This window comes from Sander vitreus, chromosome 2 (assembly GCF_031162955.1).
Source record: "Sander vitreus isolate 19-12246 chromosome 2, sanVit1, whole genome shotgun sequence".
NCBI classification, from domain to species: domain Eukaryota; kingdom Metazoa; phylum Chordata; class Actinopteri; order Perciformes; family Percidae; genus Sander; species Sander vitreus.
Window position 1 is genome coordinate 33,514,390 of NC_135856.1, and position 18,907 is coordinate 33,533,296.

At 39.7% G+C, this 18,907-nt stretch overlaps 1 protein-coding gene across 1 annotated transcript in view; it reads left to right on the plus strand.

Moving 5' to 3' along the window:
* The window catches only part of dnah6 (dynein, axonemal, heavy chain 6), a 69,241-nt gene that overhangs the window by 15,431 nt on the left and 34,903 nt on the right, over positions 1-18,907 (plus strand). The window contains exons 27-42 of the mRNA XM_078266663.1: positions 225-389; positions 699-809; positions 970-1,095; positions 1,234-1,389; positions 3,570-3,731; positions 5,420-5,557; positions 8,818-8,985; positions 9,080-9,228; positions 11,646-11,753; positions 11,960-12,086; positions 13,521-13,733; positions 13,814-14,035; positions 14,238-14,360; positions 15,640-15,822; positions 16,134-16,277; positions 18,462-18,683. Coding sequence (XP_078122789.1) covers positions 225-389; positions 699-809; positions 970-1,095; positions 1,234-1,389; positions 3,570-3,731; positions 5,420-5,557; positions 8,818-8,985; positions 9,080-9,228; positions 11,646-11,753; positions 11,960-12,086; positions 13,521-13,733; positions 13,814-14,035; positions 14,238-14,360; positions 15,640-15,822; positions 16,134-16,277; positions 18,462-18,683 — 2,517 coding nt within the window. The remainder of the gene's footprint in view (positions 1-224; positions 390-698; positions 810-969; positions 1,096-1,233; positions 1,390-3,569; positions 3,732-5,419; positions 5,558-8,817; positions 8,986-9,079; positions 9,229-11,645; positions 11,754-11,959; positions 12,087-13,520; positions 13,734-13,813; positions 14,036-14,237; positions 14,361-15,639; positions 15,823-16,133; positions 16,278-18,461; positions 18,684-18,907) is intronic.

Genomic DNA, 18,907 nt, shown 5'->3' on the forward strand with positions numbered 1-18,907 from the left:
CACTGATTGCTCACAGCTGGTGGCTGTATCAGGCATAGGGCTTGTCAGTCATGACCACAAGGAGTTATTAGTTATTACCCTTGCAGTCCTTTGATCATGAAAGGCAAATTAAGGTTGTGAGAATGAATACAGAGGAATCACAGTGAACCCTTAATAAAAAAAAGACAAGACACGTGTAATTATTTCTTTAACTGTAACTGGTTTTGTCCTGTGTGTAATTGTAGGTGGGTTTGACTAAAGGCCTGAAGGCACAAGGCAATGTGGAAGATTGGCTTTGCAAGGTGGAGGAGGCAATGTATGCCTCACTGCGACGCCTCAGCAAGGCTGCCATTGCTGACTACCAGGTGAAGCCTAGAGAGGAATGGGTGGTGGCTGGACATTCATCACAGGTATGCGCACACACACACACACACACACACACACACTCTCACACTCACACTCACACTCATACACACAAACTTTTAAGAAACAGACCTTTGCGCTATAGTTCCTATAGTTTTACACTCTGGGTTTCCATGTCAAAAAAAATGTCTAGACATCTTCACACATGTACCAGTACATTTTACTTTTACTATTATACTTTTTTTTCTAACCATATTGTAATTCTCTGATTGCTCACTTTGCAGGAGCTGACCAAGACTTTAAGACGTATTGCTATTGTCTAAAGCTTTCAGTTTGTGTGTGTGTGTGTCCACCAGGTGGTGCTGACTATCTCCCAGATGATGTGGTGCAGGGACATGGATGCCTGTCTGGAGGGAGACCACGACCGCTTTGCTGCCCTGCAGGAATTTGAACTCACTAGCATTGATGTAAACCACACTAATTACTTTACTGCTAGCTTTTTTTCCCGGAAATGTCTGGTTAAAAATTAGATTTGACAAAACAAATCTACACCTGTGTGTGTGTGTGTGTGTGTGTGTGTGTGTGTGTGTGTGTGTGTGTGTGTGTGTGTGTGTGTGTGTTTTCCAGAGGTTGAATGCCCTGGCGACATTGGTACGAGGACAACTGCCTACTTTACATCGTAATATCATCACTGCCCTTATCACCATTGACGTCCATGCCAGAGACATTGTCACAGATCTAGTCAACCAGAAGGTACACATACACACGTCTGTCCTAGGCTTGGTATAATAGGTGCAGGTTTGGCGTTGACTGGGGGTTTTCAGGTAATTAGAAAATGTTTGTAACAACTCACTACCTTAAAGTAATTTCTGCTTCTAACTTATTTTTCAGGTGGACACAAGGTCTAACTTTGAATGGCAGAGACAGCTACGCTACTACTGGGACCTGGACCTGGACAACTGTGTAGCCAAAATGGCTCTGTCCACTTACATCTATGGCTATGAATACCTGGGAGCGTGTCCAAGACTAGTTATCACACCACTCACGGTAACACGATAATACTAGGGCTGTCAGCATTAACGCGTTAATCGCGATGCGATTAAGGGCCGAGCATAATGCGTTAATTTTTTTTAATCGTATTAATCGCATGCCGCCATTTATTAATTTATTTTCACTTCACTCGGCTTTGCGTCGTGCCTAACAGGCTACTATTTTGCTGTACTTCCTCATAACACATCCTGCTGCTGCAGGAATAGCAACGCGGATTTCGGTGCCTCATTCTGGTGCCACTGATATGTCTGCGCTTCTCTCTGATGCTCTGAAACAGACGTTACAGGCAACAGAAACATTGCTGCACGTGACGCTAGTTAACACTATACTCAACAGCAGCTAACGTTTAAACGATTAACGATTAAACACGGTTACAATGCTGACAGCTAACGCTAAACGGTGTAAAGTGTGTCTGTATTTCACGGTAGAGGATTCTGACACCGGGATGTAACAATCTGCAGCTGCTGTTGTCACATTTACAGCCTTGTGGTGCATTCAAAGTTGTTGATGCCCATTTCCCATCTGGTGGTTGTTTTTGTCATTCAACAGCTATTTACTAGTGAAATAAGTTATTGTTATAGTGATTACATTATTATTAAACATTTAATTTTGACGATATGGCCTTAGCAATAAACAAGCCAATATTTAATGTCGCCAACTGTTTAGTACCCTTCTTTTTTTTTTACTTTCTTAAAAGTATCGGTTCAGGCACCGTTAAGGCACTGGTACCGTTTTAAAAGTACCGTTTTAAAAGTACTGCTTTAGCACCGGTATCCAAACCAAACAATACCCAACCCTAATATTGACTCTAGATTCAAATGTGTGACTAGATTAAATATATAATAAACAAATACAAATCTTAAAATGAAGTTCATAAAGTCACTTTCTTTGCATTCATTTGATTCCCAATCAAGATCCACTGGTAAGAACTGCTTTCCATTGTTAATATGTACTTAAAAACTAGGGCTGTTAAAAAATAACGCAGATTAATCCATTCCATATTGAGGTTTGACCCGGAGCCGTTCTAGCCACCATTCGACTGTAAAATGAAGGAGGGAGACGAGAATGTTCTGCCTGGATCATTAATTGGAACATTTACTTGTAAAAATCTTCTTCCTGCCAACCCTGGCTACCGAAATCTGGTGCCACTGATATGTCTGCGCTTCTCTCTGATGCTCTGAAACACAAACACCGCTGCACGTGGCGCTAGTTAACACTATACTCGACAGCAGTTAACGTTAGCCTACCGTTAGCTAGTAGCTGGATTAAACACGGTTAAAATGCTGACAGCTAACGCTAAACGGTGTAAAGTTTTACTGTGTTTTACTGTAGAGGATTCAACACCGGGATGTAACAATCTGCAGCTGCTGTCGGAGAAACAACACAGACAGTGCGTTCAATGAAACTGGTAAACTACAGCCTCGTGGTGCATTTGAAGTTATTGTAAATGTCCTTTTCCCATCTGATGGTTCAACAGCAATTTACTAGTGAAATTAGTTATTGTTATTGTTATACATTATTATTAAATCATTTAATTTTGACCATATGGCCTTAGCAATAGACAAGCCGTTCTTTAATGCCACCAACTGTTGTTTAGTACCCTTTTTTTTTTCTTTTCTTTTTTTACTTTCTTAAAAAGTATCGGTTCAGGCACCGTTAATTATGTATGCGATTAATTTCGATTAATTAATCACAGAGTATGTAATTAATTAGATTACATTTTTTAATCGATTGACAGCCCTATTAAAAACACATCTGAAATGCAAAATAATAGAATTTTAATCATGTGATAAAACATGCGATTAATCCCGATTAACTATAGAAATTTAGCGATTAATCGCGATTAAGAAAATGTAATCGTTTGACAGCCCTAAATAATGCACAATGATACTGATACACACATGTGACTGATAAAAGCCTTATCCTGTTCCAACACTAATGTAACCCCTTGTAACACATAAACCTTATTTTTGCATTATTTTGAATGCAACTGCAGTGAACAAGCTTCCACCAGTGGAAATATTACTTTACTTTATTCAGTTTGTTTGTAAACCCACACACCTGTATGGAAAAGCCACAAACAACCAAGCTACAAAAGTGTAGCTAATAGTGTAGCCTATAAAATGTTTGTCCTAGAACTGAAAACGTAACAGTTCTTTATCTGTCACCCTTCCCAGGACCGTTGCTATTTGTGTCTGATGGGGGCTCTCCAATTAGACCTGGGAGGAGCTCCAGCTGGGCCAGCAGGGACGGGCAAAACAGAAACCACCAAGGACTTGGCTAAGGCCCTGGCTATACAGTGTGTGGTTTTCAACTGCTCTGATGGACTTGACTACAAGGTCAGGCATGACAAACTGTATTAATCTATAACCCACATCCTTTTATTAGCACATCCTTTTATTTATGTTTCTCATGCTTACTTGTTTGTCCACTCTGTTCTTAATTATTTAATCCTTTATTTCTTCCCCTGCACCTCTTCACCTACATTCGCCCTTATCCTCCTTTTGTTTCCAATTACTCCAAATAACTATTTCAATTAGCTCTGGAAGGCTCTGTCTCACTCTGACTGTACCTACTAAGTAACACCATTAGATGGCACTATTGTGAAAGCATTCAAGTGCCGGTGCCAGTTAAAGCATAGATACACTGTACAGAGCCTTTAATAGTTGTGTGCAACTAAAACATTGTAGCTGTTTGACAAAGAATTGCATGTGATAGTATGATAGGGATCATACTGTATCTGGCTGATAAAAACCTTAAATGTGTTATTTCTGTGTGTATTTCTTGCATTAATGATCTAGTAAAAGGCACATCCTGTGATCCAAATGTAAACAAAAAGGGACGCCTCAACAAGTTGTTTGGGTCAGTAAGTTTTGATGAAGTATGATCAGTTGACAAACACAATGCTGATATTTCGTCCGAAGTAACCTTCAATTATATACAATAATATATCTGTACTTTGTAAACCCCCAAACTCCAGATTGGGTCTTTATCCTTAATACACACCATACGTTAAATTTGAATGTTAATTACTTTGTCTTGCAGTGCAGCGAGGTTACAGTCAGTACAGCTGAAATGACACATTCCTGTCTGCTGTAGTTAGTTATTCATAGTGGACACCTGTGTATTAGAGTGGGACAGAGCTTTAATTTAGCCGGGCTAGAATCACAGCACTATGTGGTTTTATGTGTTAGTGCTTTGTTCAGCTCTTCTCCACTGTGGCTAATCAACATTTAACTGTAACATTTAATTCTGCTGTCCATGAGATATTAATAACTTTGAAAAGTGTTTTTTGTGATAACTTTGAACAGTGTTGTTTATGTCACCCATGGAAGTGGTGCAATTCACACAACATAATGCAACTATAATGACATTTACTCATACTACCTCTCTCCTGCAGCTGCAAACATTTTATTTCCTAGCAAACATGAACCCTAACCCTTCTGCTCAAAAAGTTTAACATTTAAAAGCCTAAAAAAACTTTCTTACAGGGATTTAGTTGTTTAACATACTATATGGTTACTTTTATTTTTTTCAACTTGATGTTCCATGGACAAGGTTGATCCCAAGCTGATTTTAAAGGGATTATGTGTGGCAATGTAATTAATAAAATATGACTAATTCTCAAAGTTCTATACTTGGCTTTATTTGTGGTGAGAAAAGATGTACTATTGAACTCAGCTCCAATCAGAAATAATTCACAATAAATTAATTGTAAAAACAAAAAATATAGGCATACTGTAGTTGTTTTTACCTACATTACATTTTCTTGAATTTAATGAATTAATTTAATCTTTTACTCTCTCTCCTAACTTTGTTCCTAAATCATATTAATTGCTAGTTTACTATATATGGGCAAATGTCATAATCTGTACAAGAGAGTATTGAATGAGTGAATTTTATGTGTAACATGACCTTAATATGCCCACTTTATGAAACAATGCTTAAAAATAGAAGTAGAAATGACAACCCCAACCTGCACCCGTAATATTTCTTTCCCTAATTTTGTCGCACTTCTCTCTTCCAGATGATGGGGCGCTTCTTCAGTGGGCTCGCTCAGTCAGGTGCTTGGTGTTGTTTTGACGAATTTAACCGAATCGACATTGAAGTGTTGTCTGTCATCGCTCAGCAGCTCATAACCATACGAAACGCCAAAGCTGATAAGGTACACCCACACTCACATACAACACCACTTTTGCATTGTTCCCAAGACATTTACAGTGGGGCAAAAAAGTATTTAGTCAGCCACCAATTGTGCAAGTTCTCCCACTTAAAAAGATGAGAGAGGCCTGTAATTTTCATCATAGGTACACTTCAACTATGAGAGACAAAATGAGAATTTTTTTTTCCAGAAAATCACATTTTTTTAATGAATTTATTTGCAAATTATGGTGGAAAATAAGTATTTGGTCAATAACAAAAGTTCATCTCATCTCAATTTCATATACCCTTTGTTGGCAATGACAGAGGTCAAATGTTTTCTGTAAGTCTTCACAAGGTTTTCACACACTGTTGCTGGTATTTTGGCCCATTCCTCCATGCAGCTCTCCTCTAGAGCAGTGATGTTTTGGGGCTGTCGCTGGGCAACACGGACTTTCAACTCCCTCCAAAGATTTTCCATGGGGTTGAGATCTGGAGACTGGCTAGGCCACTCCAGGACCTTGAAATGCTTCTTACGAAGCCATTCCTTCGTTGCCCGGGCGGTGTGTTTGGGATCATTGTCATGCTGAAAGACCCAGCCACGTTTCATCTTCAATGCCCTTGCTGATGGAAGGAGGTTTTCACTCAAAATCTCACGATACATGGCCCCATTCATTCTTTCCTTTACACGGATCAGTCGTCCTGGTCCCTTTGCAGAAAAACAGCCCCAAAGCATGATGTTTCCACCCCCATGCTTCACAGTAGGTATGGTGTTCTTTGGATGCAACTCAGCATTCTTTCCCCTCCATACACGACGAGTTGAGTTTTTACCAAAATGTTCTATTTTGGTTTCATCTGACCATATGACATTCTCCCAATCCTCTTCTGGATCATCCAAATGCTCTCTAGCAAACTCCAGACAGGCCTGGACATGTACTGGCTTAAGCAGGGGGACACGTCTGGCACTGCAGGATTTGAGTCCCTGGCGGCGTAGTGTGTTACTGATGGTAGCCTTTGTTACTTTGGTCCCAGCTCTCTGCAGGTCATTCACTAGGTCCCCCTGTGTGGTTCTGGGATTTTTGCTCACCGTTCTTGTGATCATTTTGACCTCACGGGGTGAGATCTTGCGTGGAGCCCTGGATTGAGGGAGATTATTAGAGGTCTTGTATGTCTTCCATTTTCTTATAATTTCTCCCACAGTTGATATCTTCACACCAAGCTGCTTACCTGTTGCAGATTTAGTCTTCCCAGCCTGGTGCAGGTCTACAATTTTGTTTCTGGTGTCTTTTGACAGCTCTTTGGTCTTGGCCATAGTGGAGTTTGGAGTGTGACTGTTTGAGGTTGTGGACAGGTGTCTTTTATACTGATAACAAGTTCAAACAGGTTCCATTAATACAGGTAACGAGTGGAGGACAGAGGAGCCTCTTAAAGAAGTTACAGGTCTGTGAGAGCCAGAAATCTTGCTTGTTTGTAGGTGACCAAATACTTATTTTCCCGAGGAATTTGCAAATAAATTCATTAAAAATCCTACAATGTGATTTTCTGGATTTTGTTTTCTCATTTTGTCTCTCATAGTTGAAGTGTACCTATGATGAACATTACAGGCCTCTCATCTTTTTAAGTGGGAGAACTTGCACAATTGGTGGCTGACTAAATACTTTTTGCCCCACTGTATATTGGCGAAGAACATTGCCCCACTATCCTTAAATTCTAAGTAACAGCAAGGGATAAGCTTACAGATCTCAAGAGTGAGTCAGTTGACGATTAGACAACTGAGTCCACTGTACCAACGTGCTGATGGTTTCCAGTTGTCACTGTAAAAAAAAAAAATATCTAGCTTCATATTAATGGCTGGACAGTAGGACCAGCCCAACAACATCAAAACTCTGTCCCTCTGTCGTAATTAGTGTAATGACGTCATTGTTGGCGTTTCCCCATCGGCTATGGCCCTTTCAAACTATTGGCACGGCACAGGCTTTATCTCTATTATCTCCCATCATCAGCTGGTTAACTTCCTTAATACACCGTGGATGTTGTTGTTGCTGCCAGCCATTTTAACTGTTTTGAGCTTAGTAGCACACTCAAAGTAGGCTACATGCAGATGTACGACACACCACCGTGTGTGTGCGCGTGTGTGTCTGCCTGCTTCTCTCTGTCGCTCTCTCTTCTTACACAAATGAGTGTGTGGAACAAGTAGGCCTACATCATTTAGAAGAAGAAAAAAAACAATCACAAACAGCAGTGACACTCAGCTATTTCTAAATAAACATAGTGGATGGGCAGATGTTGATTTTTATTCATTACATTCATCATGTAAAAGTCTGGGGAATTGAAATTGCTGGAACAGCAGGGAAATGGGCAGGAAAATCAAAATGGTTGGCAATCAGGGCATGCATATTTGATCATTTATCAGAATCAGATAATTTCTATTACATTTAATATATCTTCTATATGGTTTAAATTGGATTATCAATGGGTTTTCTTGCAAGATTCGCCCCGCCTTGTGGGAAAAATAGACGACACAGCAAAATGAGAGCTGCAATAGCACAATTGCTCAACATGGGTGCAAAAAGGAAGCGGGTAGCGCTTCAGCAATCTGTGTAAACCCAGTGAAAAATAAACTACTTAAATAACAAAAAGGAGTAGGCCTACACATTATGAAGAAAGAAGAAATTGTCTTTAAAACCGAACAATCTGAAAGTAGCACAAGGAAACAATGCCAGTCACTTTCCAGCGGAAACTAAATGTTGTTTGTAGCAAACTATATAAACTCATACTGAGGGACGTTTAGAAACAATGAAAATTCAAGACTTTTTGTCCTCAACAGATCTCATTCAGTATCAGTCATTCATCCTGTCCTCCTCCCAGGTACTCAAACCTACACCGCCAAAGTCCAATGACTTCAATGACATGCAAAATAGTTAGTAATACTTGTAGATTTACAGCTGAAAGAGGGAGGACGGGCTGATTTGTCTCAGCCAGCAGCTAAGTTTACAATAATTTACAAATTTTAAATTACATGGCAAACTAAGATAAAGAAGATTACAACAGAGCAAATTAAAATATGTAATATGTACATTTCAACTGAATAGCAGCCAGTAATCTACTGTAGCATTACTGTATTTTCTATCAAGACCATCAGGTTAGGTGCCAGCACAGATTACATAAATTAGAAGTTAATTAGGTCCATACATCCCCGCCACATGCAGACTTTACTTGCTTGTGTAGACATCACATGCACACATAAACCGGAGCATCTCGCATCTAACACTCTGTGTTTTGCAGCTGTCAAGGTTTCGATTTGAGGGCCGGGAGATCAAGCTGGTGATGACGTGTGCTGCATTCATCACCATGAACCCAGGCTATGCTGGAAGAACAGAGCTACCTGACAACCTTAAAGCTCTCTTTAGACCCATAGCCATGATGGTGCCAAACTACGCACTCATTGCTGAGGTAACAGGCTCTCTGCGTGTGCGTTGTTCTATTGTGCTTGATCATTTTCTCTTCATATCTTTTATCAGTGCCTTTTTTCTCTCCCTTCCTGCAGGTGATTTTGTACTCCGAGGGATTCCAGTCCAGTAAGACTCTAGCGAGGAAAATGACCCAGATGTACAAGCTGTGCTCTGAGCAGTTGTCTCAGCAGGACCACTACGACTTTGGCATGAGAGCTGTCAAGTCTGTCCTGGTCATGGCTGGGTCAGAGCAACACACTCATGCACACACTGACACACATGTGCATTCATATAGAGACAAACAAACATTCACCTTTTCACGCATGTTCCAGAAGGACCATTGTGACTTTAACAGTCTTGCAGACATACACTTAGTATTAAAACACACACAGTTGTCATGTTTTAGTCCATTGAAGAGACAGTCCTCATCGGTGAGTTTGGTAGAAAAAAGAAAGATTTGGACACAGTAAAAACACAGTTGTTCCTGATCTGCGTGGGTGCATATATTTGAATAAATCTCCAAGGGAAGAAGAGGGACTTGAACACACTGATTGATTTTCAGCCTTTAATCAGAGTCAAAACGACTCGTTTTGACTCTGATGAAGAGACAGTAGTGCTGAAATGTTCGTCTGTTTGCACAATTAAAGGCTGCAAATCAATTAGTGCGCTCCAGTTCCCTTAGAGGTTTGCTGTGCTAGAACTGAGAAGCACCTGATTCAGCTGCATGCTGGAAGATACACAAATAATTCTGTTTCAACTAAATGTGAATGGATTTTTTTCGTTGTAGTGAAAGTCATGGTTTCGCCAGTTGGTTATTAGCTGAAGCTCAGGGAATTGTAATTGGCTTGTGAGTCATTGTCTGTCTTTGCCTACATATTACTCCTCTTAGTCTGCTTCTTCCATGCTAAGAGCACATTCATTATCTCCCACTCTAATGTCTCTAATGTTTTTTAATTGTTTATTTAACGACAGACCAAACGTGTCGCAAAGATCAGGTTGTGCAATATTGAATCATCAATTTATGTTGCCTGCTTATTATCTGTATTACATCTCTCTTGTAATGCAACTATTTTCCAGTAATGAATTTGCTCATTATAATATAAATGTTCCCGTATTATTTATATATATTTAAATGAGTGCACCGACTTCTTTGAAGAGATGCCTTCATTTTCACTTAATTAACATTGAGCATAAAGTCCAACATGGAAATGTGCCAGATTTAGCCATGCACTTTAATTTTCATCTGCAGTCCCTAGCAGGTTAATGGCTTAAAAGAAAACATTAGATAAGTTACAACAATACAACGCATAAAACAAGAACACATAAGCATAGACAAGTAAAATGACACAACCACTCTTCCAGATTAGTGATAGACCGATTTTATCGGCCGGCCGATATATTGGGCCGATATTTGCATTTTTACGTGTATCGGCCGATACACGGCTGCTGCGTTCGCCGATAGAGTTTTCCCGGCATTATTTACAGACAGACGTCCACAGTCAGCTCTGTGTTGCTGGAGACGCTGCAGTTCACGTGCAGACCATGCACTGCCCCTCCCCCACTAGCAGAGTGCTAGACTGCCATGGTGCTGGAAGCCTGGCAGGCTTCCAGCACCATGGCAGTCTTAAATTACAAATCAAGCACTTTATTTCAGTGGCTACTTTTCAGGTTTATTGACTTATTAAATTATTTAAATGTGTTGACAAAGGACATTTTGTGATGACCTGATTATATCTGTCTTATAATATGTCAGCAAGCAATGCATCATCAAGGCTGTGTTGTAGATGTTGATGAAAGCCTTGCACAGTTATATGCAGTGCACCCATCCATATGATGCACGTTGCACACATAATTTGGGTGATATGAATGTAAGATGATTGCAGAAGGGACACTTCTGTGTTTTTGTTTATTATTTTTAAAGAAATGGCAGAGCAGATTCCGAAAACAAATCCAGTGTGGCAGGGTTTACATTTTCATGATGTAAATTGAGGGAGCAAAAGCAGTATCGCCTCCAAATATCGGCACTAAAAAATCCATATTGGTCGATCCCTATTCTAGATCATGACAGATAGCAGGTTGATGGCATGAGAGAAACGTAACACAGGTAGCACATAGACACAGGTAAAAGTGCATAGACACACATTAAAACACATCAACAACACAGAAGCACCAAGCACATACAAAGACACTACTATACAAACACATTCCGGATTATGGCAGCATATTTGATTTGTCAATAACAATGCTTAATGGATTTGGAGAAGGATTTGATAGATGTGATGTTCCTTAGTTCTTAGGGTATGCTATTCCATGTATGGGCTGCTCGAAATTAAAAAGCTGACTGTACAAAACTACTTTTTCTACATGGTATTTTACAATCCCCTCTTCAATCCCTAATGTTGAAAGTGTTACTGATTTTCTTTGATATGTTCTTTTTTTATGAAACTGACTAGTAGTTAATCAATGTAGTTTCTAGTGAACAACATGCAAACTGAGGATTGTTCTTCAGTATGACAAAGACGTAGTGAGGAATGAAGGAAATAAAAAAGGACAAACAAACAAGTAAAACAGGCTAATGAAATGAGAAACTGCTTGATGTATGCAGTAACAAACTTCACATGAAATGCATATAATTGAATGTAATGATGTGTGTGTTCTTAGATCTCTAAAGAGAGAAAACCCCCATCTCAGTGAGGATGTGGTTCTTATCAGAGCCCTGAGGGATTCCAACCTGCCAAAGTTCCTCACTGATGATACTCTGTTGTTTGGGTAAGCCAATCACACATTTTGGTAAGGAAGCACATCTTACTTCTGGTGCTCCAAATGCACACATACAAAAAAAATAACAGGATAAAAACACCAGACCTACACAAACGAGAAAAAGGTGTTGTTTTCTGTGTTGTTACATGTGAAAACAATTATTTTTCTATTGCGCGCGTGTATATACTGTATGTGTGTTTGTATTATGCCAACAGTGGTATCCTATCAGACCTCTTCCCTGGTGTGATTATTCCCGAGCATGACTACGGTGTGCTGTACACCACCATCCTGGAGTCTCTGGTTAAGCGAAACCTCCAGCCACTGGATAGCATGACCAAGAAGGTACAAGGGCACGTGATGTTCCTTATTTTTTCATTTCCTTATGAATATTTTTAGTTCTGTAAAACACTTTGCATGTAATATATAAATTTTAAGATGAGGCTGGTATTCTTTATTTTTTCTTTCTTTCATCAACCATGAAAAGACAAACCAACAATGTGTTAGTTCATCCCATAATATAGGGCTGGGACGATACGCTTTTGTCCCAATTCGATTCTTTCACGATACATGGGTGCCAGTTTGACTTGTATTGCTATTTTCATTAATTGCGATTCTAGAAGTAATGCGATTCAATAGTATCGAGTGTTGCGATTTTCTTTTTCTTCTTGAACAAAAACAAAAGTTTAATAATACACTTCTAGAGACAATATATCATGAGACATTTCTAAACAGTCAGTCAGACAATTGTTTTTCATAAAGAATGCTTAGTCTGACATTTATTCAATTTGTAAAGAAGTGCATAACATGTATTTTCTGCTTTCTGTTTTGCTGGAAACGGATATGATATATAAACAGTAAATAATTAGGTGAATCATTGGTAAAATGGATAAATAAAAAATATCGATTCTAGGGAAGAAAATTGATTTTTAAAGTCACCGCATAAAAGTCACAATACATACGATTTTCAAATCCCCCCCCCAAAATTATTTTTTAACTTCCGTACCCTGTCTGTTGAACTTATCCCCAGGCCCATTTGCTCCTGCTGATGATGACTGATGATTACAAAAATTCACAAACATATAAAGGACTATGTTTAGCTGTGGATTAATACACATTTGGTGTGCTAGTGACAATTAATAGCACCCAGGATTAACTCAAAATAAACAAATATGGTGCGTATGTAATCATAATGACAAGAAAAGTCACATTCCACCAGTAGGCACAGCAGGTCCTCCACTAACCAAAGGATTAGTGGTTCGATCCTTGGCTCCTTCTGCTGCCAATGGTTAGGCCAGTGCATAGTAGCTTGCCACCATTGGTGTGAGTGTGTAAATGGAGACATGCGAGACAAATTACAAAGCACTATGGATAAAAGCACTATATATTGTAGTTTATGTACCTTTTCATTTATGTTTTATAATAGTTCTTTGACAACACTGGAAGTCTATGGCACCAGGGAATAAGCTATGTCAAGCTTTAGCCACACAGGCAATAGCTGTTAATAGGATCACTCCATTGTTTTTGTATTTTCATCAGATTAATTAACCATAATAAAGATTATACAATATTGCCAGCCTTATCTTTTAAAGGGTTGGTTCACACAAATTATAAAAATACAACAAGGCGCGGAAATATAATGCAGGTCAATTCAGATGCGTTGTTTGTTTCACTTTGCTATAGTAGTACACTTGTATGTATTTAGTTTGTTTTGTAAAACAGGTTCCTCCTCAAAACATGCCCTCATTCCTCTCCATACACTTCTTTTATTACGACCAGGTGATCCAGCTATATGAAACCATGTTAGTGCGTCATGGTGTCATGTTGGTAGGGCCTACTGGTGGAGGTAAGACCACTGTGTACAGCATCCTGGCAGACACACTGGAGACCCTTCAAGGCACGGAGCACAAGGCTAACAACCCCTTCTATCAACATGTCAGGACTTATATTCTCAACCCAAAATCTGTCACAATGGGAGAGCTATATGGAGAGGTACTGCAGACAAGAGAACTAATTACACAACCGTTTTTTCACTTCTCTCTCTACATTCATTATTATGCTCAACCCCTCAGGTTAACACACTAACACTGGAGTGGCGTGACGGACTGATGGCGCTGAGTGTCCGTGATGCAGTCAGCGACACCACAGATGACCACAAGTGGGTGATCTGCGATGGGCCAGTTGACGCCCTGTGGATTGAGAACATGAACACAGTGCTGGATGACAACAAGATGCTCTGTATGGCTAACAGCGAGCGAATCAAGCTTACTCCATCCATACATATGCTGTTTGAGGTTAGAGCTGAACATTTTGTCTAGTCAATAAGCAGTTTTCAAACTCATATGTTGAAGACAGGTCGGACCTGGGTAAACGGCTCAATCTAGAATAACAATGTGATGCTCTCTGCTTTAGTGAATAATGACATGGTTCTACAGTGTTTTGTGCTCCTAGATCAACTGATTTATATTAGTCTATTTCATCAACTGTGGTTTTCAGGTCCAGGACTTGGCTGTTGCATCTCCAGCTACAGTCAGTCGCTGTGGGATGGTATATATTGACCCAGATGAGCTCAAGTGGATGCCCTATGTCCAGACATGGAGCAGTGGTCTAGGAGCGAAGGTACATACTGTGTCTCTGTCATTCCCAGACCTGTTATAACAGTATTTGATTGCAAAATGCCTTTAAAAGTGGCCAACAGCGTGCTCAGGATCTAATGTAATCTTATATTCTTTTTGTGGAACTGTGACTGTGTGTTCCTGAGTGTTTGTGCACCGAATGAATGAATGAATGGTAATGTGCCTTTTCAGGCATTATTAGCAGAATAACTTAAGCATTAGCATAAATGTTGATGACAGCACATCACATCAATGTATTTGTTTATAGCTTGCAACATTAGCCCTTATAGCCTTTTAAGGTTACTTAACAATGCAGTAAGTGGGTCATCGCTCTCCTTAATTTTGAACTCTCTCTCTCTCTTGTTGTAGATCTCTCTGTTTCAATGTCTAATTGACAAGTTTGTTGTATTTATCTAAAAATCTGTCATTTGTTGTTTTTTGTGTGCCTTTTTTTGTCTTTGTGCCTTCTCCTCGTTTCTCTCCACATTTCTCTCCCACCTTTGAGTATTTCCATCTCCCCATTCAGATGCTTCAATCCGTTTTGTACCAAGCAACATTATTTTTGGGATTTATTTCCTTAGTTTCAGTGTTGCATTCTGCTTCGTTTGGGAAAATTTTGATTACACTTTCAACTAATTTGTAGTTGCTGGAGTTAGAGTTTATTCAAGTGTTTAATTAGTTTTTTTTTATTTTCACTTAGCTATTTTAGCTGAGAGAGTCTGTCTCTTTATGTCTCTTGGGGACAGGGAGAGCATTGTCCATACTTTACATTTTAAATTTTGTCTAACACTCTCGTTCAAATTAGTAGCTTGTGTACCTGTTCAAGAAATAGTTCAACACTTTAGGAAATGAGCTTATTCCCTTTAATAAATTTGAAAATCAATACCACTCTAGACTGAAAACAGCTAGCCTTTCTCTTTCTTACTGTTCGAAGATAAAAAAGAGGCCAGTGAGCTTTAGAAATGCTGGAAGGTGGATTTGTTTTTTTACCTTTACACAGAGTCAGGCTAGATGTGACCCCCTTGCCTTCAGTCATTTATCCTAAGCTAAGCTAACTATCCCAGGCTTCAGCTTTGTATTTAGCGGACAGATATGAAAGTGATTTCAATCTTCACATCTAACTCTTGGCAAGAAAATAAATAAACAATTTTGTAAAAAAATGTCAAAACTATTCAACTGTATCTGTATCAAACTAACTAGGTTGAATTGATGATAAACGTATCTTAAAGATGACTTCATAACCTTACACTCCTGCCTCTGTTCACTCCATGATCTCTCTCTAGCTCCCAGACCCAGTGCGGACATACCTGCTGGAGCTGTTTGAGCAGTATGTGGAGAAGGGTCTTCAGTTTGTGTTGAAGCATTGTACCCAGGCGATGCGACAGGTTGACATCAGTAAAGTCACCACTCTGTGCTCCCTGCTGGAGGCTCTGCTGCTGGGCGAAGGAGGGCCAGACCTTCAAATGGTACATTAAACACAAACTGTAACTGTCACTTTAGTCTATTTCAGTTCTGTCTATTGTGCCACACCAGGACCGGTCTATTAATGCAAATAAGGACATTTTTGCACAATAACTCAGCACTATAATTAAAAACATTCAGTGTTGTGGGCAAGGTCAGATGACAGAGGCAGGACCTCAAATGTCACCAATACCTTGTAGATGGTTGGACACCACAACTGCATACAGTCAATATAGGTGTGTGTACTTAATTTTGAACCATGCCATAACTTACTAACTAACCTTCTTCCCTTTTTCTGTTTATGTGTTGGTGTCAGGATTCCAAACTTCTTAACAGTGTATTATGTCAGACCTTCATATTTTGCTACCTGTGGGCAGTCGGCGGAAACCTGATCAGTTCTCACTGGGATGCTTTTGACAACTTCATCAAACAGCAGTTTGAAGGCAACAGCAATGCTACGGTATATACCTGTGCACACACCCACACCCACTCATACATACCGAGATAGATGGACAGTATAGAGGGCTTTATCACTATACTATATTGTAACATTTGCAGACACTGCATATGATATGTTCATAACACAGCGACATGCATAAAGACAGACAAGTCACAACTTTGTCTTGTCCCAGTGCTGCAGTTAAAACTCTGCCACTCAAGGCATTCTTTTCCCCCTCATCTGTATTACAGAGTCAAATCCAACGCGTTTGCAGACATTAGCATGAAATATGTGAAAAGGCCTGAAGGTTAGCTGCTATTATATTACATCAAAGTATTTTTGGCACTGAATGTATCTCACTTGAGTATAGCTAGTCCAAAAAAGGTTTATTCCCTATGATATCACTCACTCATGTGAAAAGAAGACATCAAGAAAGAGCATCCATATCGTACATTTTTGTAATACTGTAATACTTATAGTGGGTTATACATATTGGAAAAATAATAAAAAGTTGAGCTTTGTGCCAGGGTTATAAAATTGCAGTGATGCATATCATTATTCTACCATGCCAACTTTAAAGAATTATGAGTTGGTCGTTAGACAATGGGGGAAGGTAGATGCTGGGGGGCTTTGAGTCCGTCCGCCTAACAGCAAATGGAAAGTTGATTGTTTGAGAGGTTTGTCTTGGCTGGCAGCAGTGGCAGGTGATTGAGGGAATTCCTTAATGACAAAGGCAGAACACAGTAGGGCAGAACAGGACTCACTTACCTCAAGGTGGAGTGAGCATGGAAGGGAAAGGTTTATGATAAACCTGTTTGAGTCGTGACTCACTCTGATCTTTCACCCGTGTCTTTAAATTAACTCACGAGTCGCGAGTCTCTAGTATCATTAACTCGGATCATTTGAGTCCTACTACAATTCAATCTAAAATGATAACAGCGCCACACACAAACCTCTTGCAACATTAGCTACTGCTAGTCCTAGCTGCCAAAAGTTTTATAACTTACAATTTCGTAGGCAACCACAACTCAACTCAAGCGACTGAGTGAGCAGGGAGACAGTCCAAGACAGGTTATAGGAACTTCCCGACCCGCAGACTCCGAGCCGGAAACATTGCAAGCTCTCAGACCACGGGACTGACTCACTCGAGGACTCATGAGTCATCATGACTCATGAGTCCTCGAGTGAGTCAGTCAGTCGCGCGAATCGGCCGGCTACGTTGTCATGAGTGGATCTGTAGAGCGAGTGAAGTCTCTCCTCGAGTCAGGGTGAAAAGGAAATCCACAACAAAACCCATTCTTTCACTTCTGAAACAACATACAATGTTCTGCACGTAGCCTAGGCCTACTGTAGGTTTGGTGTATAAATGTATATTAAAATGCAATTAGGTCGAGCAGACCAACAAAAGCCATTCTTTTACTTCTGAAATAACATGCTTATAGGTTTGGTGTATAGATGTAGCATATCAAAATTAGGTTGATCGATTAAAAAAAAAAAAAAAGTATATATCAGATCTGAAATAGTAAGTCTGCACCGAGTGAATCCACGGAACTTCCTACTACATTAGTGGTTAGAGACAGTGGGCTTGGACTGAGTTTCCTTGGCGATTTAGCAATATTGACTCAAGTCACTCGCACAACCCGGATCAGAAATCAGTTTAGTGAGTGACTCAGAATAACCCGAATCCTTAACAGGAATCGAGTTTGCCAGGCCCAGTTTATGAAGGCTTTAGAGTATACTCAGGAACATCCGACATGCTTCCACATTTGTTTAGGAGCTGATGTTTTTTTTTATTTTAAATAAATGTGTATTTAGGCATTTTAATATTATTTAGCTCAGAGAACTGTTTTGTGTACCTTTTTGTGTGTTTACCATGAGATAAAGCCAGTGTAGCCAGCTCCCAGCTGTGCAGTTTGAGAGAAAACAAACACATGGGCACATGCACACACACTACTAACAGCAGGATTCAGGAAAACAAACATGGCTGACAAATACTAATTCACGTGCCGCTGGGAAAACTTCCAAAGTTCCACATAACAAATCAATCAAGTCAAATGTGTTTCTTTATTGCCTGATTTCTGAGGAGGTTTTAAAGCTAATTGCATACTGTCTTACGAAGGCACTTTTTGTAAACAGTCATTACACTTTATTTGCCTAATTTCTGTGTGTATTTTATGTTAATATAAATTAATGTGTGCCATGCAGCTCCCGAGGGATGGTACCTTGTGGAGTTCTTTCATACCCTTTAACCACAAGCGTCTGGAGTCTTGGGAGAAGATAATCCCTTCATTTACATACAACAGTGAGCAGCCCTTTTTTGAGATGCTGGTCCCCACCACAGACACTGTCCGCTACGGCTACCTGATGGAGAAACTGCTATCTGTGCGACGTTCTGTACTCTTTACTGGCAGCACTGGAGTGGGGAAGGTAAGGATTCATGGATACAGTGAAAATGGTAGCAACACTGACATACTGTACTTTAAATACAGTGTGACCTCCAGTTGTATTGTGGTAGGAGACGTGTTGGAGTTATGAGCAAGTAATGTACATGAAGCTCATTAAGCTTATTAAAATTATTAACTGGGAAGATACTGTAAATACAATGTTTGTGTGCTCTTAATATTTGGCTCTTTGCTTTAGTTTAGATCTTG